Here is a 23101-nt window from a genome sequence, read left to right as displayed (position 1 = left end):
AAACAAAAAATAAGAAACAAGTCAATTTTTTCAAATATCCAAACAAAAATAATATTATAAAACTATATTCTAATAATATTTTATTTCAGATAGATGCTACTCATCATCATACACCACACACTTTACATATTTTTTTATTTTTTATTGTTAAACTAATTAACTTATTCTACTTATCATCCATACACCACATATTTATTATAAAAAAAAATTAAAATAGATGTAATGTGTAGTATATAGGAATGATAAGTATAATTTTTCGTTACTTTATAATATTTTTTATTCAATTTTTTTTCTCTTCTTTCTTAAAATTCAAAAAATTCTCAATTTAAATTCTCTCACTACTATTCACAAAATATCTTACTACTATTCACAAAATTTTTATCTCATCTCATTCTCCAAAAGAGCCGTAATTACTATTACACACCATAAATAAAGTTTATCTTTTTATCACTTTCACTTATGTATACAGTATACGGCAGGAAGAACAAAGAGGACAACCTTTAACATCCTCTACAAAGACCAGCTAGCTAATTAACAAATCACACAGGCAGCATCATCTCTATTTTCTCTCCAAAATTCCCTTCGAATTCCGAAATACTAGCGTGCCACCAACTTTTTATTCTGCTATTCTTTCACCGGCTCTTTTCTGTACTCATATCAGTGTGCATGCATATGTAGTCTGTTGCTCAAGCGTTTTGTTCTGGTTCTGCAAATAGCCAAATACATCCAGGAGAGAAAGTGCCTCCGGTATGCTTAGTTCGAGACGGAATTTAGGGCCATCATAATGGTGAAGAATTGGCCTGAAGGAGTCCTCCTCCAATGGCTCACAGAGTTTCCTGGTAAGAACTCGAACCTGTCCCAAACATAGCAGCAAATGCCGAATATAAGCATGTCGTTTGCTTCAATCAGTATCATAATTTGACATGAGAATATGGGTTCACTGGGATACCTGAGCAGGGAAGCGTGATTCGCCGGGGCACTTTTTGTCCTCCCAAGCCGTTGGATCAATGTTTGTTCCTCCAAAGCTTGCAGCCTGGACAGCCATTTGAGATTTAGCCAAAATTACAACACCAAATCTAGAAAAAGGAAAATTGAAACGTTGGGTGGAGGAGCCTGGTCCATAATATATGAGCCTGATTATTCTAAATATAAGTACATGAAACTTAGCCTTTGGCTACAAGACTAAACAAGGAGAACAACTATTTCATCCTAATAAAGAAGACAGAAACCTCAAAAATTCCATGGAGTTGGTGAGTGGAGTAATTGTAAAGGAAGAGTGGCAAGCCTGGAGTTATAGCCCGAACAGAATCTCGGTAACGTGGAGGCAGACCTGGAAATATATTAAAGCACAAATTTAGAACATAGTACGGAAAAAAGATTAATGCTTGGTCAGAGCAAAATGGATAAACTCCTAAAAAACAAACCGGATTTCTAGCTCCCAGAGGCCAGAATTGAGAAAATTAGATTGATTCTCCTCGTTGAAATGTTCTAAAATAACTTTTGTTTTGAAAGGGTATTCTTTCATCCACGGAAAAAAGGAATATTCACTTGAAAAATCACATATCATAACAGAAGATTAACGGATACAGCCCTTTAATTGCAAATGGGAGAACACATCCATGAAAAGAACAAGAAAAATTGCAATCTAGACAACGATCAAAAAATATCAAACATCTCTAACATGTCTATTGAGATCAGGGTTTCTGTGCTTGAGACCGTTCATAATCATAGATCAATAACCACACTCAACCAAACACCCAGAACTTGTTCTGAACAAAGGGAATAGCAAAAGTTAAAATTTAAATAGACAATAAATAAATAAAAATTACTCCCTATAGCAAAAACATAGAGAACGAGAAGGGGGGAACATACCAAAGAGCTGTCTTTTGAGATTCTCTTGCATAGTATCGTTGTTGCAGACAAAGATATACCCACCGACGGTTTCATTCCTAGGCAGAGACTCAGATTGCGGAAGTGTCTTGAACCTCTTGTCCAAAGCACCGTTACTGTCCTTGCTATCATTATTATTCTCACCACTATTCTTCTTATTACCATTGCCATTCTTTTTCCCAGCTTTTCCTCCACGATCATCCTCACCCTTAACACCACTTTTGAGCCCCTTCACATCAATATTATAAATCCCCTTGTTGAAGCCACCATTAGTCCCAGAAATCTTCTGAAATCCGCCAAATACTGGACCACCTCCAGTGCCGCTAAGCCCAGTCTTCCATCCATCATTGGACCCATTAAAATCAGTCATCTTCGGCTTGAAACTGTTCCAACCATCATTGATCCCATTGAAAGCAGACCCCTCTGACTTCAGACTGCTCCAGCCATCATTGACTCCATTGAAATCAGACCCGTTTGACTTCAGACAGTTCCACCCATCGTTGAATCCGTCAGATCCCTTTGGCTTGAGACTGTTCAACCCATCATTGAATCCATTAAGCTCAGATCCCTTAAGCTTGAGAATGTTCCACCCATCACTGAACCCATTAAATTCGGAACCTTTTGGATTCAAGTTTCTCAGAGAATTAAGCTCTCCACCAACCCTAATATCAAAATTCCTCCTTTCGTTGGGCATCTTCGTACCTTGATTAGTGCTCCAAACGGACTCGTTGACCGAAAGGTTCGCCAAATTCGAGGCCTGTACCCGAAGCTGATCAGTGAAGTGCCAAAACGATTGCTGATTATTCTCCATCCCAACTCGAATCTCCCCAAATTCCTTTTAAGAAAAAGGAGAAATCTCAGTCTGGGTGTAAAAGAGTATAATTCACTCACTGAAGACACAAGAAGCTGAAAATAATGACTCTGTCCGAGTACCAACAGAAGCGTAAGAGGGAAATTATGAGAAGGAAATGTGTGTGAATTTGTCGAAGTAGAAATGTCCAAAGATGGAGGAAATAGATATATTTTGTGTTGGATTTTAAAAAGTTAATATATAAAATGAGTATTTATTTATGAATAAATATAGATAGAAAATATTATTTGGAAGTATCTATTTTACACATATAATGTAGTATCATTTAGACTATACATCTTTTAAAATGAGTGTTGAAAATAATCAACTAGAAGTAGCACTATAATAACTTCTCTCTAACATTACTCTTTATTTATACCATGATTTTTAAGATATGTTTCACTTTTAGGGCAGGTTTGGAGGGTGGGATGAGACACAAAATTCTCATCTCATCTCATCTCATCATTACACTTTTTTCAAATCTCTATATAAAATATAATAAACAATTCAACTTTTTTAAATCTCAATTCAACTTTTTCAAATCTCAATACAATAATAATACTAAAACATAATATTTTAAATACTAAAACAAAATACAAAATTCTCATATCACCTCTCAAACCTACGTAGTAAGGATTTTGTAAATGAGTTGATAAAATAAAAAAGTTGTTTAAATATAATTTTTAATAAAAAAAATTATTAAATTTATATAGTTCATATAATTCTATTTATATAAATTCCAAAAAACAATTAGATCTTTTTTCTATTGACAGGATTAAATTTGAAATTCTTGTAAGAAAAAATTGATTATTTTTTAAAGCCAAAACATACTCAGTACTCTCTCTTTCTCTCCCCGACGAAAGTTATTCTGTCCGTTGTGTTCAATATAATGTTCAAGCATATTGAGATGATCTCATTTAATTTTAATTAATAATTTTATTATTATTTATGAATAATTTTCATTCATTTTATATCATCTCATTTCACTATTAAAATGAAACAATCTAAAAGTATGAATGGATAGGGAGACAAGGATCCAACAAATATGTCAACCCAAATTTCACAAGGGTAGCTCTACAGCCCCGTTGGGCTACCTTAGTGCATTTTGTGTATTTTTTTATATGTATTTTTTTAATATATTTTAATTTTTTAAAAAATAAAAAATCATAACATTGTTGAAAAATAATTTCTTAATTATTAAATAAAAATCGCTAGAATAGTAGCATTTTCCATATCACAAAAGCTACATGAAATAAAAATAGAGTAATGCTACATACAGTCGTGGAATGCGCAAACGCCGTGCAATCGCTTTGAAAAAGAGTGGGATCCACTATTAAAAAATTAATTTTTTTTCAGGTGGGTCCCTTATTTATTCACTTTTTTCAAAGCGACTGCACGCTCACGACTGCAAGTATCATTTCTCATAAAGATATTCTAAATATAGTAATTTCACATTTCACTTCCCATATCCTATAGTTCACCCGCTAGAGGCTATTATCTTGGGTGTCTCCGCCATTGATGGCTTTTATCAGCTCTAAAGCATCTCCTTCGATTTGGATTCTTTGGACTTTCAATTTCAGGCAAGTTGACGTGGCAATCAAAGTAATGCAGCCAGGGACTTTCAATTTTGCATTTCTTGGTACCACAAGGTGTTATTAGGTTATAACGTCTCAAGTAAACTCAAGCAATATGCATGTGTATTTTTAAAGAATTTAGTCGTGATTATAATTAAAATCTTTTGAAATTATCATAATTGCTAGTTCCACCTAAAATATTGATATTTCTTTTATAATTCTTTTATTTTTATAAAAACAAATAATGATACACCTATAATCCTTTATATAACCATGTTTTAAATTGAGGATGTTTATGTAAAACGATGTTATTTTTTATAAATTATTTTATAAAAATGTTATTAATTTAAAATATAGTTGTGAAAATGATTGTATGAGTCTCATTTTCTTACAAAATAAGTATCTTTTTATTTTTTGTGAAATTAATAATATACATGAGAAAAGATATTTGTAATTATGAATTGTACAACCGTCACGTAATCGCTTTAAAAAAAATGAATAAAATATGAGATCCATATGAAAAATTTAATTTTTTTAATAATAGACTTCACTCTTTTTCAATACGATTATGTGGCACTTATGCACTTCACGATTGTATGTAGAATTACTATTTAACAAACTTTTAGATTGTTAGGGCTGGTTTAGTTATACAAAAGTAAATTATCTCATCTAATTTCATCTCATATAATCATTATAATTTTTTTAAACTCTCACACAAAATATAATAAATAATTTAATTTTTTTAAATTTTAAAATAAAAATAATATTATAATAATATTTTATTTAATTTTTAATAAAATATCACATTTTACCTCGTCTAAAATGCATAACCAAACGAGATAATAATACAATATCTCATAATGTTTTGTAGTAAATATATAAACTGTCGATTGGGATACTGCTTGCTCTTCGGATACTTTTGTTGTTACTCTTCGGAAGGTAGGCCTATCCGAGTAGTTTTTAAAAGCAAGAAGCCAATAACTTTCCCATTAAACATAGAGACAGTTAGGCCCATTCAACAGTGGCCACAAAGGGCAGTCTCACTGCAGTCTGCATTCAAGCAGTTGTTTCGGAAGAAAAAATCGGTAGCATTGCCTTAAAAGGGAAGCAAGAATCAATATCGGACTCCCCAACGCAAAAATTTACAAAACCAACAACACATAAGTTCCCTGACAACCCAAGGCTCTCTCACTTTCTTTATATCTTTCTAACCCGACCTCTTTTAGAGAAACGAGAGTAATCAGAGAGAAAGATGGCAGCCATTGCTGGTAATGTTCCTTCTGGGGCGCTCTTTAGAGCTAAATTATCAGGAGATAATGGGATATCTCTGGTTCAATTCAATGGCCTTAGGCCAGGGGACAATATGCAAACTGGTTCGAGGAGGCCGAGGTCAAGTTGGCTCTCATTTCTACTCAGGGTTAGCGCCCATATATCATTCCCCAGTTTTTGTAAATGTTTGCTTGGATATTACAATGTTTGTTAAGAATCAACGAAGTTTACTGAGCAAGGAAAACTCAAAGTAAGAAGCTAAAAAAGGAACTGCTTTGGCTTCCAACCCTACCTTTCCATGAACATCGTAACTTTTAGTAGTTCTTTTTCTCCCTTTCCCTTTCTTACTATATTGTGTTTCCGTTTTTTTTTTCAGGTGAAACTTCTGTCTTCTTGAGTCTGAGAGCTGTTATAGTTGGTATTGGGGACAGCAATATGTTCTTTTCGCCCTCCACTTTGTCTCCTATTAAATCATAATAAAGCACGGTTTTTTTCTGTTCTTCTTTCTTAGGTATTCTTTACAGAAATCACTTGTTGCTATATCTACTGTGCTAATCAAGCTAAAGTTTCCTACTTTTCTTCTTTTATGGCCGAGTATGTTATCTACTGATTTAATACAGCATTGACTGTTTATGAGGCATTATTTAGGCTAATGGTAGCTTGATTTTTATTTACCATTCCCAGCTCCAAAATGCAGGGCAGTCAAGGCCATGGCTTCAGCAGCTTCAGCTACCAAACGAGAAAAAGATCCCAAAAAACGTGTTATCATAACGGGATTGGGCCTTGTATCGATTTTTGGCAGTGAGATCGATACATTCTGTAACAAACTTTTGGAGGGAGAGAGTGGGATTCACCTAATTGACAGGTTTGATGCTTCGAAATACTCCATCCGGTTTGCAAGTCGGATTCATGATTTCTCTTCTGAAGGCTACATTGATAGGAAGAATGATCGCCGGCTTGATGATTCCTGGCGGTACTGTTTAGTTGCTGGGGAGAGGGCCCTTGAAGATGCCAATCTTGGAACTGAAGTTATCAAAAAGTCGGTCAGATTTCATAAGCAGCACATTGTGGAGATTTTCCAGTTTGCACATTAAGCATTAAGAATTTTCACGTTTTCATGGCTGCAGATGGACAGGACAAAAATTGGAGTGCTAATAGGAACAGGCCTCGGAGGCATGAAATCTTTCAGCAATGGAGTGGAAGCTCTAATCCACAATGGATAGAACAAAATCCCGCCGTTTTTCGTTCCTTAGTCCATCACCAACATGAGGTCAGCATTGTTGGCCATAGAAACGTGATGTAGATATCATGATTGCTGGTGGGACTGAGGCTGCAGTCTGCCCTGTTGGGATTGGTGGGCGCATGCCGGGCTCTTTCTCATAGAAATGATGAACCCCAGAAAGCTTCCAGACCAAGAGACAAAGATCGTGACGGTTTTGTTATGGGAGAAGCATCTGGAGTGCTGGTATAGTTACAAAATCTACTGGTCTTTAACTATAAGATGACTCTGGTTCTCTATTTTCTTCCGGTCGTAACAATGGTTTTTATAATTTTAATGCTTCTAAGAAAACTTAATTTTGTAGACTAAAAGGATTATGCAGAGCTTGGTGAGCGCAATGAGAAGAGGAGCTAAAATATATGCCTAGTATTTAGGAGGTGCTATAACATGCGATGCTTATCAAATAACTGATCCTAGATCAGATGGCCTTGCAGTTTCATTTTCATATTGCATAACAAAGAGTTTAGAAGATGCTGGAGTTTTCCCTGAAGAGGTAAAACTAGTCATTGATCTCAAGGCTAAACTTGCCATCATATTTATCTGGAGAGACAGACACCATTTATAAGACTAAAATAGAATGTGACAAAAATTCTGAATTTATGATTTTCAGGTGAACTATGTGAATGCTCATGCAATATCTAAATGAGTATTGCTATATACCACACTCTCATCCTATTAAGTAAGATGTGGCACATTTATCACCATTGGATGATAAAGAAGCATCCAATAAACGATCATTCAATGGTGATAAATGTGGCACGTCTTACTTAGTGGGATGGTAGTGTGAAATATAAAATTTTCCTATCTAAATTGTCGGGGGATATTGCTGAGGTTAATGCAATCATTGATGTCTTTAAGGGCTCGCCGGAGATAAAGAGGAACTGGACCAAGGCAAGAAACCTAAAGCCGACACCACACAAAACCAGTTCAGGAATTTCAATGAGATCATCTTTCACCATTTTACATGGTGTAACTAAACATAAAGGACTAATTAACCATCATTTTTTATTTTTTCAGTCATTGATCGGACATTGCAGACATTGCCTTGGGGCTGCCAGTGGACTGGAGGCTAATGCTATAGCAACCATAAAAGCAATCACCACTGGCTGGTTGCATCCAACTATTGACCAAGATGTAATCTTAATTATTAGTCCTTTAATATCTCTTTCTCGCATTCTTGTGCCTGGTTTCTTAATGTGTTTCATGTTGATATATTTCTACTACTCGCTCAGAACTTGGAGCCTGATGTCACAATCGACACTGCCAAACGTGAAGAAAAGCACGTAATGTTGGTATGTCAATACCCTGCCTCTGAAAAGATTAATGAAGGTGCCATGCAAATAGCTTAATATATGTGACTCTTAGCTGAAAACAATTGAAAATCGAGACATATAGACATGTTGTTAGGGAGTTTCGTTAGCATATATCTGTTTTAGTATGTGTTTATAATATCTGATTGACGACATGATGGTGCATCCATCCAAAGGTTGACTGATCCAAATTTTCTACTTTCTGCAGCTCTCTCTCTCTCTCTAACTCATTTGGCTTTGGCGGGCAAAATTCGGTGGTTGTCTTTGCCCCCTTCACACCCTAAATAAAGTTAACACTTTGTCTTTTCCCTTCAACTTTCAATCAGTACGACAATCATAATTTTGAGATGTTGAAGTTGTGCTAATCATAAAGAAGGTGATGTTAGTGTTGGAATCAAGCATGGTGTAATGATTCTTGAAGGCAATGTTGCCATTTGACCAATCTTTATAATGATCATTTCGATGGTTAATATCTAGAGATGATTTCAGTGAGTAAGAAGTTTGTCCCATTATATGGGCTTGTCTGCATATCTAATGGGATTGTGGATTAGAAACCTGATACTTATCTCAAAAATATAAAAATATTATAGCTAATGAAGATCATCTCTGCAAGTTTTCCAGAGAAAAACTTGTCAAAACTACAAGGACAGAAAAAATAGATTTGATCGGTGTATCTTTATCACAGGTATATCGTTGATTGGATCCTGTTAAATTCACTACCAGAGTTCTTATTTTGTTCATTGTGTGTCCAAAAACGCACCAGAACTTAAAGTGATTAGTCAAATGAGGGTCCCAACATCTCATTATTTCCGGGAAAATGTCTGGGGAGAGTTCATTGAATTTTGACTTCAAAGTCTTGCCTTTCGGATTTTGGAATCAGAAAAACTACAAGGATGACTCGGCAAAGCTATGATGGGGTGATTTGTGCAAAGCATAGTTACAACTTACAACAACAATAAGACATCCCCTGAGATCATTTCCTCCAGATTTTAAAAACTTCTATCGACAAGCCATTTTGATCCAGCAAAAGTTATAATATAAAAAAAAATCGAGAAAAATGAAACTCCAACACAACCTTTGTCAAAAAAAAAAACTAGCAAATAATAAGAACAATGTCATCAGATGAAACTTCACGGGAAAGGCATGTAGCCCTTTCTAACGAGCACAGCCGCACTCTAGCCATTGTCGTGTGGGGCATCCTTTTGCTTTCTCCCAATTGATGGAATCATGGAATATCACATTCTACCAATTATTTCTAAGCAAGAGTGTTAAATACTACCAAAGAGAATTGCGTACCAGCAGGTTCTACTTTAGCAAGCCAACCTTTGCAACGTGCCCACAAAAAAAGGGCTTGTCAAGAACGTACTCTTTCTTAAAGAGAAAATTTTGGCTGGTTGAAGTTGCTCCTGCGATTCTATTTGTTGATAGAGTAGCACCAGATTAAACTAATCTACCCACTAGCTTGATTCTGATTACTGTACTGACTGCTGATCAATACCATCGAGTAATGAATAAGTTTTTGATGTTAGGCCTTCTGCAACTTTATTTACTCTTATATATCATCTCTTTTGTTACTGTTATTGTTCTGCTTTTTGGGCTTGAGATCTATCAATTTCTGTAGAAAATACTGTCCTGTCAACGAACTGTCATGACGACTCGAAAAATTCAGAAAATTTCATCTAAATATTTTGCTAAACCATCCATCCATCCACAGGACTGGGGACTGAACCAGAGTTGCAAGAAAATGCTATCTATCAGCACATGACTAGTTTTCTTTTTTCTTTTTTATCATCCTATGGTAATAACAATAGATTAGGTTATCATTGAGGACATGGATTTTATAAGGGGGGCTTTGAAAGCTGAAGCATGATCATGTGCTTTTCTTACATGTTTTGTATAATCAAATCTTCAAATTTTGAGAATATGCCTTGGAAAGATCCTGCTGAGCATACTTGATCTGCAATTCTACGCCATGATGTACACTCTTCTGACTTTTCAAACATTTTGTAATTCATGAATTCTTCAGTCTACTGGAAAAACCAAACCAACTTAATTGGATCTTTGAGCACCATAATAAGACATATATGTTTCTAGTGGTGGGCCAACAAACTTGCTAAGCTCATCATCAACACTACCAAGGGTTGAACAGCATTGGTTCATGGGATATAAAAATAACATCAAAATTCCTCTAGAAAATGTTTCCATTACCAGAAATCCCACCACTAACAACACTGCCCAACAAATTCTGAAACAAAAAAACATCCATTGTTCTACCCCACAAACAAAAACTAGAAAAGAAATGTCCCTTATAAAATGTTGTCCAATTGGCAATCAGAACTTGGAGTCCCTTCAGAGAAATTGCTTGGAGGCTAGAGACTATCAGCCCAACCAAACTTTGAGGAAAATGAGCATATATTCCATGAGTAAAGACAAATTCAGAGAAAAATTTGATCTCACCCATCTTTGTTCCACCACCCACATCGCATTTTCTTTTTCCTCTTTTATATATATATATATATATATATATATATATTTACATACACTCAGTACATCACATTAGCAATATTAAATGCAGTTGGTCCACTGCGTAGTAGTACTGAACACATGAGTTGGTTTTCCTGTAGAGTCATCAACCTCAATTTGACTGAAAGAATATCAAATTCGTCCTGATTAATCTTAGTTCAACAACTAATTATGTTTAATCCTCATATTGTTTGTTGGTGGACTCATAATAATTAATTCCACCTCATGAAATGCACAGAGAAAACTAGCAACTCCATTTCCCCTCAAGCAAGCAATAGTACCATGGTCAAACTTAGCACCACAAATTCTCCCGATAAGGCTAAATGTCTTTTTTTATATCCTTAAACATTTAGAAAAAAAACACAACATCATTCAAAAATACTTCCTTAATCATTAAGTAAAAAAAAATTTGTATCGAGACCCATTGTCGGTAGGGATCTTGAGACACAAAGCATTTCCCTTATTGTTTTTCTTTTGAAAAATTTGCTACAATCGAAAGCCACAAGCCATAAAATCAAGGAGTTTCTTCGGGTTGGAGAGAGTTCGAAATCAAATTGGAAGCAATCGATTTGGCTATATTTTGCACAATAAAATTGATGTTTCTTTTATTTTTCGCGGTCTTAGATGAAAGATGTCGCGTCTTTCAAAAACTAGAGTATATCTTTAACGAAAATCTTCCAATCCGAGGTGAGATACATAATAATTTACAAGCGCATGATCTTAGTGTAAGATAATAATTTTGTGACAGCATGCATTTGCTAATTACATCATGCTGATCATGGCATGCCTTCATATGGTCTTAGATTACTTAGATTTGGGAACACAATTGTTTTTAGACATTCTCAACCTACTTTACTACTATTTACAAACAGTTAATTACTATTCATAAATTATTTCATTATTATTAACAAACGATCTAAAATATTTTTAACATCTAAACAAAACATTAATTCAATACTATATGAGATTCTATCACATATGAAACTCTAACAACGACTATCACCCATGTTAAAAATGTATGTATGACTGACAAACTTTATCCCTAAAAATATTTAATTGCCTTTTGCTTCTTTTAGAATCTCAAATGGAAGGGTCACTCTAAGTTATGAGAAAGCATCGTGGCTAAGTTTAGATGTTGAGATGAGTTGAGTTATGAATAGTAATATTTTGTGAATCTCATTGATATGAGTTTAACTTTTTTTTTTTTTGAAATGTATGAAGTAAGTTGAGATGAATTTAACTTTTTTATACGAAGTAAGAAAGTAGTGGATTCTATCAATAATTAATTTGAAATAAGTTGAGTTGTTTCAACAACCAAACACGATCTAAAAGTGTGTAAGAAAGATAAGCATTCAAGTTAATTTAGCCTCTTTTATAGAGCTCTACGAGTGACCTTTTTAGGGTTAAAGAGAGAGGGGGGGGAGGGAGGGAGAAAATTTTGTATGAAGATAAATAATATTTACAGTCTTATAATATGTAAATTTCGCATGTTATCTTTGAACAAAATTGATAAATTTAAAATCTATATGAAAGAATTATTTTTTTAATGATGAACTTCACTTTTTCCAAAAGAAGTATATGCGATTTGCACACTCTAAGACTATATCTAACATTATTTTATAGGAATATGTATATATTTGAATTTGCAAGGGTGTCCTTGATTTATTTCTTTTTGAGAAGAAATACATGAAAACTTAGACTGCGTTTGGATGTTGAACCGAGTTCAACTGAGTTGAGTAGTGAAAGGAGTTTATGTGGGATCCATCTAAATTGAGTTTAAAGTGTGTTTGGATGTTAAGATGAGTTTAGTACTTTTTATGAAAAATTGAAAAAGATTGTGGGTCCCATGTATAAAGATGTTTTAAGTTAAAAAAATTGTGGGTCTCACGTGTAAGAATGTTTTGAGTTGGGATGAGTTTAGTAATTTAAGAATTGAGTATTTGAATATTAGACTCAACTTAAAATTAAACTGAACTCAGCTGAGCTCTGCTAAGTTCAATAATCAAATGGAGCCTTACATTTTGAAACCATCAAAATATCATTTTTTTTTTTTTTATCAAAATATCATGTTATCTTAAACTACCAAATTATGACATCAATAAAATTGAAATATCGTTTCTTTCTTTTTTTATTAAAAAAAAAACCAACTATCAAATGACAATTTACATCCCTAATTAAGTTTTGATCCTTCAAGATCGATGAAAATAAAACATGTGGCAGAATCTGAGTGGTTGATCTTAACTGAAGATAGATCATGATATATCATAATTTCTGCAAGAACAAATCATGTTTGTATATCAAACTCACCAATAGATTTGGACCAGTTGCAACAATAATTACAAAATAAAGCCTAATTAAGAATTGAATTTCAGTTTGTTCAAATTCAATTCCGACCTAAACAAATCAATATTTAATGACTTAATAAACAGAATATATTTTTCTCGCAGATAGGAAAAAGTTTCCCATGTTTGGAAAAAGCTCATCATTAAAATTCTAACAACATTTTCTTGTTGTTTATGTTTTTATTATAATAAAATGAGAAATTCGTTAATCACAAAAAAATTTTATAAACATAAACTCATAATTAAATAATTTGATGTCGTACGTCAGATTTTAAAGTTATTTTTTATCATAAAATAGATGTAACGTATCATATAAAACTACATCAATTAATAAGTTACTTTTACAAAATTATTTTATAGTTGTAGTACTTTAATAATAATAATAATTAAAAAAAAAAAAAAGCTTTGCTGTTTTCGCTTAACGGTTTCCTTATTTCCTACTTTATTATATGCATTTTATTTATTTTTATTAGGGCTATTTTGCTAATTTTAATAACACGAACTGCCTATGCCCGTACCGCACTGAACTAAATTAATTAAGAACTAAATCCATCAATAATTTGGTCACAACTGGCTAATTAAAATTAAGCTAATCTAATTCATTGTAAATTGAAAAACTAAGCTATAGTTTGGATAGTAAAATGAGATGAAATTATTTTAGATAAAAATTAAAAGTTGAATAAAACATTATTTTTTTATATTATTATTATTTTAAAATTTGAAAAAATTGAATTCTTTATTATATTTTATACATAAATTTAAAAAAATTTTAATGATGTGATAAAACGTTTTTACCATCCAAACGGTGCTCTGGTAATGGATCTTTGCTTAATTGGTCACAAATTGATACTGTTCAAAAAATTACAATATTATTATTTTTATTATTTTGGTTATAATATAATACTGTTAACAATCAATTGACACGTCTAGACCTAAATAAATGGGATTGGACTAAAGACTACGATATTTGATTATTGAATTCCTTTCGAAATCATTTGAAGGATTGAACTTGAATTATAGATCTTGGTACCGTTTTAAAATATCCAACTCAAAACCTTAAACTATATCAAATTAAATTAAGAAAATTTATATTCATAAGCTGGTAGGTATAACATACATTTTGTAGAAAATATATTTCTTACTATTGATATGGTAGGATTTGATTTGTAAAAAATGTTTATAAATTTAATTTTTGTAAATTAAATCATGCAACATCGATGATATAGATGGTGTACTCTCTCACTTACTTGTGAATATAATGAATCTTAAATTAATAGGTGAATGTATCTAATAAATATATATGAAAAATAATTTGTATAAATTTTAAATAGACAAATATCATACAAATCTTTATAAAAAAGTAGATTTCACATTCAAAGAGTTTAAAAAAATATATTATTTATTAATGAGATGTCGTAAGGACTATGTAAGCTAGAACTTAAACAAAAACTTTTGGGTTGCGTTTGGATGTTGAAGTGAGTTGAGTTGAGTTGAGTTGAGATGATAAAATATTGTTAGAATATTATTTTTTAATATTATTATTATTTTGAGATTTAAAAAAGTTGAATTGTTTATTATATTTTATATTAGAATTTGAAAAAGTTGTAATAATGAGTTGAGATGAGTTGAGAGATGTTTAGGAACCAAACGAAGCCGGAACTCCAAATCGAAATTATGTTAAGTTTTGGGTCGATGCTTGGATGAAACCTAATCTACCTGCTTGATACAAAGAAGAAAATGTGGTGGTTAGGTCATGTATGAACATGTCACGTCTCCAATGGAGACTTGTGCAGGAAAGTTGTCCCTTCTGCAGAGGAACTAGAAAAAAGAGGAGGGAAATGAGGGTCCAGTAGGTCTGCACATAACCCATCAGGAAAAAAAGTCGTAATCATAAAGATCCAACGGCATAAAAAGCCTCAAAATGGGAGTCAAAAGATAGTCAGAACTCGTACCACCTTTGGGGACCAAAGTCGCTCTCAGCCTCTCCTCCTCCTCACACTTTGATCCGTCCTTCAACCTAATACATGCTTGCTTACATGTAAGCAACAGTGAAAGGCATCATCCTCCACTTACTTAAAGAAGGCAAATAAAATCTTTTCTTCCCCATTTCCCCATTATAGTCCTCACATGGATTCCAACCCAAAATGCTTCATTTCCAATGTTGTTTTAAGGTACCCCACCTAAAATAAACTACTCTTAAACCTAAGTTGGGGTTTGATTTTTAATAATAATATTAAAATTATTTTTGTTGGGTACCCTACAAACCCACGTAAACAATGTCAAATGACTCAAATCCTAGATGAGTAAAAAAAAAAAAATTATATGGATGAGTTATTATTCACTACCGTATACTCTACGTCTTATAAAAAATATTTTTATATTTTATAAAAAAAATATATAGATGTAGAGTAGAAAAATAAATAGTGAATGATGTATAGAATTTAAAAAAAAAACTGAAAATCAAGGTGTTATATATTTTATAATCAGACGCAAATGGGGTGTCTAATTTGTGCAGAGGAGAGGCTAATGGGTCGAGTTGATCTGTAGATGGTGTGTGCCTGCATGCATATCACTAGCCCCAACCAAGGACCAATACAAGGAGGGTCTGTCGAAGTAATTTAATATGATGGCTTAATTTTTAAAGAATTTTTTGTCTCTTTTTTTTTTTTTGGTGTGTGTGAAAGACTAGTTGTCTTTACTCTGCAGTGACGACAGTAAAAGCATTCCAGGTTTAAGGGGATGGTGGGGGGAAATCCCATTCCCTGCCATGTCCATTGGAGGTCGTATAGGGTCAAGTCTCAACACAACTCTCTCTCTCTCTCTCTCTCTCTGATGATTATTTCTCAATTTCAGCCTTATCAGACCAATTTCTCAATCCTATTCCTTCTCTCTTAAGTAAGATATGTTCTTTTACAGGCTTCTATTTTAATTACTCGCTTGCATGTATCAATTATTAATAGTGATGTTAGAAAAAAATTATTATAGTAATATATATTTTATATTTATTACATGGTTATTTTTGATTGAATATTCTTGATATTTATTTAGAGAAATAATGATCTACATAATATCATATCATATGTATTAAATGAATACTCTAAATAATAACTTCTATTTATATTTATTCACTATTCAAACATTCCTAATTTCTTTAAGTTCTTATCCTCAAGACTCATCTTTAGTATAGATTAATCAAACCTTGAACCTCAATAATTGAGCTGTCCTGCTCATTGATCTCCAATCATTCTTCAGACTAATAATCTAAAGCAGAATGACAGAAATCATCTAATCTTTTTGTCCGATTTAGATGATTTATCTCTCTTCATTTGAGCCGTTTACCCATTTAATCTAAATCTTACATAAATTTATTTAATATTTATATTTTTTTGTTAATTGAACTGTATAATATTTTTTTATTTTTTATTTTTTTGTAAAAAAAAAAAAAGAAGAAGAAGAAGAAAGGAATAACATCTCATTCGGACATTATAACCCTTCAAAAAGAGAAAAGGTGACAAAAGGGTCACTCCTAATTATTATATTATCATATGAAGCATAGTTCCAAGTATAATATGTAGATTAATGATAATGGACAGGTGTCGGGCTATAAAGTTATGTATAAGAAATCTAGTATGGGGTCTTATGATGCAAGGGGGGGACAGGCAAACACAGACATAACTCCATTGTAATTGGTTTGTCTTTGCTCTCCTCCATGTTCTCTGATTTAAAGCCTAAAGCTTATCCACACCACTATGCTAATTATTATTATTATTATTTTTAGAGGAACCTTGCAGTTGCTGACATGGACTCATGAAAGGAACTTACTCGTATTTGGCCCTTCGGTGTCCTGAAATCACACCAATATAAATTCGATCACAGTTTGATCAAAAAGTGAGATCGAATAATTTACAGATCGATTGTCACAATGGCTCTGTTTGTTGTGTTCAATAAAGAAATACTCATGCACATTTGGGTTTAATTCCTTTGTTTATTCAATGAAACCATCTCTAATGACCGTGAGAGGTTTGTGTCATGAGATCCAACGTTATTTGGAATATAAAAGTTCTTGGCCCTGATTGGTTATACAGATTAAATATTAAAATAAAAATTAAAAATTGAATAAAATATTATTTTTTAATATTAATATTTTTTAAATTTAAATTATTTATTATATTTTACATGAAAATTTATAAAATTTATAATAATTATATGAGATGAATTAAAATGACTTATGTAACTAAACCGGGGCCATAATTATTTAAAATTACTTTAATTATAACGTTAGCTATTTCTTTCAAATCCTCTCGATACTATGCAAGAAATTGCCAATTGTAATGATTTCACCCTGAAAAATAATTTATTTTTTTCAAAATAGTCTTAGATTACATCATGGAGTCAGAAGTCAAAATAAATAAAGCATTTGAAAGAAATATATATTTACAATCCTAAATTATATAATTGTTGTATAATTATTTTTAAAAAAATTAAATAAAACATAGGATCTATATATAAATAATAATAATAATAATGAACTCCACTCATTTTTAATAATAAATTCTACTATTTTTCAAAAGAATTATACAATTACGTACTTCATAATTATATTTAGAATTCCTCCTTTCTTTATTCCAGATTCTAATTAGTGCAGCTGACTTATGTCAATCCGAAAATTGAGCATGCAGCTGATTTACACGGTCAAGCTATCTTCGTATTCCTCTTTCCTAGGGTGGACTTTTTAGATTATACTTTGATATATACTTTGTTCCTTCCTTCCTTCTTTTTTTTTTTTTTTTAGATTTTTCTAAGTTAATTAATAACATAGTTTTTTGGAAAATGATAACCTTATAATTATTTTACAACATTACATAAAATGGATGATAGTTTTGTAATATTAAATTTTATTTTTAATAGAGCCGCATGATTTCATTAGTTGTTTTAAAATGAGTCGTAAAATGGTTGAAAAAAAAGAGTTATATGTGTATTATTATTCTATATATTTTTAGTTGTGTTTGGTTGTTGATCAAAACTAATTCATCTCAATGAAACCTACAAAATAATATTATTTACAATTCAACTCAATTCATCTTAACATCTAAACGTAACAAACTAATTAACATTCATTAAGAAAGAATAAACCATATATTCTTTGTGGGGAACACCGGATTGCTTAAGGTGCCAAAGATGCAAAGCATTGATAGAAAAACAGACATTAATTATTCCTAAGTTAGATTAACAATTTCTCTCTTCCTTTATATTGTTCTCCACAAAAGCTGGCAAAAGCAAACCCAATCCGAGTAGTACTTAAGAGATCACACATATCTTATTATTCTGGTTTTATATTTTACTCTATTCAACTTGTTTGTGATCATGTAAGATTTGATTTTGAATTAGATTTACCAAGAATTAGATTTACTAAGTAAATAAATATTTTTTTTAATTAAGATTATTAAGACATAAATATAAATAGTAAAATTTACGTATTCTCATCGGTTTGTTTTTTAAATAAGTGATGATTTTATATAATATCAGAGCAGAGATTTTGAATTCAAATCCTGATTCTATATTTCACCCAACTAATTAAATATTTTACGTGTTAAAGTCATGCACGTTGATCTTATAATTTGGTAGAACACCTTGATTTTATAATTTATTGCTCTCCTTTATTTCTATATTAGTGTCTAGAAAAGATTGATCATTTATTAAAATAATAATAATAATAATAATAATAATAAATTTTTATATAATCGGTCAATAACATTTAGGAAGTCTATGCATGGGATAAATCATAAAAAACTAAAAATGGCATTAAATTGAAATAAAAATGTAATAAGAAAACTAAAAGACTATGTTACCCCCTTAAATAAAAATGACTTATAAATTGAATACTAACTAGAACATAAATGTTTTTTTTTTACGACAAAAATGATATTTTCGATACAAAAAATTTGGTAAAAAAAAAAAAAACATTTATGCTGGAGTGATTAATATTTTTTCATTCAGCAAATTCAGCTTGACGTTAGATATCATTTAACTTCAAATTAACATAATAAAAAAAAAATTATAAATATTGCAATAATTTCAGAAGCAACCTCGATTACCTTCCGATCCTAATTTTTATTAATTGTTATATGGAGTTGAAAGCACAAACACCGACACAAACAGTGGGTATAATACGATACATGAAACATGTCGATATCGTAAATTGTAAGAAACATACAAAAGACCAAGACATGATGAGAATACTATGATCACAAGCATTTATATTATATATATATATATATATATATATATATATATATATATATCATAGAGAACGAGACTCATATGATAGACTAATTTAATTAACATGATCGATTCAATTTATATATAGATGATCTTGCAGTCAGGGAAATATAAAATACATGCACAAGTTATAACATGCATGTTACTTGTCATATTTTATGGACACCTTAATTATACATGTACTTCTCGTGTTTAAATAATTAGCTAGCTAGCTAGCTATCTATCATTATTATTAATTTCTAATACTATAGTTTACCCGCTTATATTTTCGATATAAATTTGAGTTTATAATGCGGTTAGGATATCCACTGGAATTCATTTAGTTAATTATAAAAATTCGAATATCTGGTTACTCGAGTTGTAACAAAATTTAAAAAAAAAAAAATTGTAAGCAATTGTTATTTTTTATTTTTAAATTAAAATCACATAATTTCATATATGAGTCCATTTTTAAATGTCTAACCTGGTCAAATGAATTCAATTTTCCAAATTTCGGACCCTACCTAAAAAAACCAGCCCAACAGACCGCTTTGATAATCTCCTTTATGCGAATTAAATTTAGGTTGTGTTTGATAAGTGAGGTAATATTAAATTATTTTACTATTTATTAAATTTTTATTATTATTCACTAGTCATATGAAATTATTTCAACATTTAAACGTATTAATAATCTTTCAAATAGAAAGAAATAACATAAGAAATAGAAGAGATATTATATATTTATAAATATATATTTATATATATATGTATGTATGATAGCGTATTCAACATATTGGTTAAGAGAGTCGAGGGAAAAAAAGATAATTTAATGAAGTGTTAGTCAGGGTTAAAATCAATGTTTTGAATATCGTACCCGTGAACGTTTTGATCGATACATTGAAACAAGATATTTCAATCCGATTTTGTTTCAAAATAGTCTATATATTAAATTATATATATAAATATATAAATTATATTATAAAATAATAGTCTATATATGAATAAATTATATATAAATATATATAAATTATAAAGAGTCTGACCTGAATCAGGGAATCAAAAAATGAGCTTACGGTTTAAAGAAATGAAAAAAAAGGTAAAGGCCGAAATATTGATTGGTACGAGTTGAAATATAGACCAGTACGGATCAAAATGGCTGAAATTCTGATTAGTATAAAATTTTACCTTTATTTGTATTAGCTACACTACAAAAAAAATATATTTCGACCGTATCAACTAATATGAAATTCAAAACTTTAGTTAAAACTCATATCCATAATGCGTATTGGATCTTAATTTTTTTTTCCCTCAAAAGGCATCCATCATTAAATTAAAAAAATTAGGATGCTTTTTTTTTTATATACGAAATACTTATTGTTATTGCTCTGGTAATATTTATCTCTTATTCTCTTATTTGGTGACAAAGCCCAATGTTCTTACTGGAATTTAAAAAAAAAAAAAATTTAAAGTAAAATTTTAAAGTATATGAGCTTCGATTTTTTTAAAAATATCTAAAACACATTAAAATACGAAACTATAGAAAACTAAGGAGCGGTTTGGATAGTGAGTTGATATGAAAGTTGAAATTTAAATAAAAAATATTATCAGAATATTATCTTTTAATATTATTATTATTTTTATATTTGAAATAATTAAATTGTTTATTATTTTTATGTAAAAATTTAAAAAATTATAATAATAAAATGAGATGAGATGTGATGAAAGTCTCACAGTTCTTGTACATGGTGACTCTGTTGTCACCAAACCATAGATAGCTGAAGTTCGAACCATTCCACATGGTCAGATCTAACATATAATAATGACTAAAGAATAGGACATGATATGATATCGAGACTTAAAATGGGGTCCAACATTCATTCATCTGCAAATATTGTCTAATTTTGCTGGTTTTACCAAAAGTCACGACCTTACTCGTATATAAACATCTCGATAATAACTATAATTTTGAAAGGCATTGTTATTTTAAAATATTAATACTGCACACAATCTATGTAACATAATTTGATTTATAAAATTTAAAATTTAAAATATATTTTTTAAATTAAATTATGTCTTATGAATATTATGTGATATAGAGACCTATAATAGAATTATTCAAACTTAAAAAGACCAGCCATCATTTCATGGTACCAACCTTTAAGAATATATAAATGAAGAGAAATGATTTGTATAAATTTTAAATAGACAAATCTCATATAAATTCTTATAAAAAAAAAAATTCATCTTAAAAATGTATAAATAAATTATTATTTATTAGTAATATTCACTTTTTTTTACAAAGAATTTATATATGACTAATCTATTTAAAACTTATTTATATAACATTACTCGTTGGTGAATGCACCCCCAACTCTCATTCAAAACGTTGCCACTTGTAATTTTTGTTGAAACTTTGATATGAGAAAATAAATAAACATATAAAATAAATTATATCATACTATATTTTAATGTTATTTAAAAAATTTATTTGAACAAATATAAATATTACATTACATACTACAGTCTCCATCTCTGTCTAAAAAAATTTAAAATTACTTTATGCAAACAATAAATAAAAAATTTAAATTCACTTGACATAAATAAAAGGTTTAGGGTTGATTTGGATTTAGAGATGAGATGAGATATTTTTAGATAAAATATGAAAGTTGAAGAAATATTGTTAGAAATTTTTTTAATATTATTATTATTTTGAGATTTGAAAATTTTAAATTATTTATTATATTTTGTGTAAAAATTTTAAAAAATTATAATAATAAAATAAGAACAAATATATTTTTTTAAAATCCAAACCGAATCTTAGTGCTATTTGATGGATTTTAGACTACGTTTAGTTGAAGGGATTTTAAATAATTTGTTAATAGTAATAAAATAATAAAAAATAAATAATAGTTTTGTAAATAATAATCAACTGTTTATGAATAATAATAAAGTAATCTAATCAAAACATAGCCTTAATGAACTTATATGAACCGAAAATACCTTTTAATGTGTTAGAGCTATTTAAAAGTTTTTATACTACATATTATCTATAAAACATAGTTTAATATACGAGATTAAAATTTAAAATTAAATCAAATTATGAATCGATATAAACAAAAAATCTTCACAACCTCCTAACACTCCACACTCTACATTATTTTTAATTTTTATTATTTTATTAAATATTTATTATATGAATAATAAATAATAAATTTGAAATAATTTTAAAAAATAAACTTAAAAAAATTAAAAATTTAAAAAATTTAAAAAAATGTAGAGTGTGGAGTGTGGTGGAGGTTGTGTAACAATGCTCCGATATAAATGAGATTCAAATAAAACTGTTATTTTAAATGAAATAATCAACCAAACAAGCGGTATGGGTCCCACGACACCGAACCACGTGGAACGTCAGATTGGGACTATGCTGACGTGTGCACACGAGGACCACCGGGACCGCAAGCGGGATGGTCTGGGAAAGAGGGAAAAAAAAAAAAAAAAGACCAAGATCCAACGCTTACCACGTGTTCATGTGGGTCCCTTTACCGAATGGCATTCCACCGTAATTATTAGGAAGAAAGCAGGTCAAGCTAGAATCATCAATTCCAAAAAAAAAAAGAGAAAATAAAAGAAAAATAGAAAATAGAAAAAGACTCTCTGCCGGGTTGGCTCAAGCCAACCTTGTTGCCTGCTCAGAAGCAGACAGCGACAGGGACGGCAGTCTAACGGTGACGGAACGCCTGCAGTTAACGGCTTCCGTTTCCCAAGTTCACGCATCCCAATGCTCCGTACATCTCAACAAATGATTT

At 30.7% G+C, this 23101-nt stretch overlaps 2 protein-coding genes and 1 long non-coding RNA gene across 3 annotated transcripts; 2 read left to right on the top strand and 1 right to left on the bottom strand.

Moving 5' to 3' along the window:
- Positions 1 to 342: 342 nt before the first annotated feature.
- Positions 343 to 2881, bottom strand: LOC108993787 (cell wall protein IFF6). The gene is made up of 4 exons (XM_018968816.2): positions 1873 to 2881; positions 1230 to 1330; positions 950 to 1033; positions 343 to 853 (listed from the first exon to the last, which is right to left on the bottom strand). The coding sequence occupies exons 1-4, from the start codon at positions 2699 to 2701 to the stop codon at positions 653 to 655; spliced, it is 1215 nt and encodes a 404-aa protein (XP_018824361.1). The 5' UTR covers positions 2702 to 2881; the 3' UTR covers positions 343 to 652.
- A 2726-nt stretch (positions 2882 to 5607) lies between these two features.
- LOC118349477 lies at positions 5608 to 6655 on the top strand. Its single transcript, XR_004802435.1, has 3 exons — positions 5608 to 5731; positions 5960 to 6094; positions 6268 to 6655. It is a non-coding gene; the product is annotated as an uncharacterized LOC118349477 (long non-coding RNA).
- A 45-nt stretch (positions 6656 to 6700) lies between these two features.
- Positions 6701 to 8603, top strand: LOC108993745 (3-oxoacyl-[acyl-carrier-protein] synthase I, chloroplastic-like). The gene is made up of 6 exons (XM_035693869.1): positions 6701 to 6853; positions 6920 to 7048; positions 7634 to 7753; positions 7880 to 7996; positions 8095 to 8154; positions 8381 to 8603. The coding sequence occupies exons 1-6, from the start codon at positions 6701 to 6703 to the stop codon at positions 8396 to 8398; spliced, it is 597 nt and encodes a 198-aa protein (XP_035549762.1). The 3' UTR covers positions 8399 to 8603.
- The last annotated feature ends 14498 nt before the right edge of the window (positions 8604 to 23101 follow it).

The sequence above is a fragment of the Juglans regia genome, chromosome 9 (genome assembly GCF_001411555.2).
Source record: "Juglans regia cultivar Chandler chromosome 9, Walnut 2.0, whole genome shotgun sequence".
Taxonomy (NCBI): domain Eukaryota; kingdom Viridiplantae; phylum Streptophyta; class Magnoliopsida; order Fagales; family Juglandaceae; genus Juglans; species Juglans regia.
Note: the sequence above shows the minus strand (reverse complement) of the source record. Positions and strands in the feature narration are given on the sequence as shown.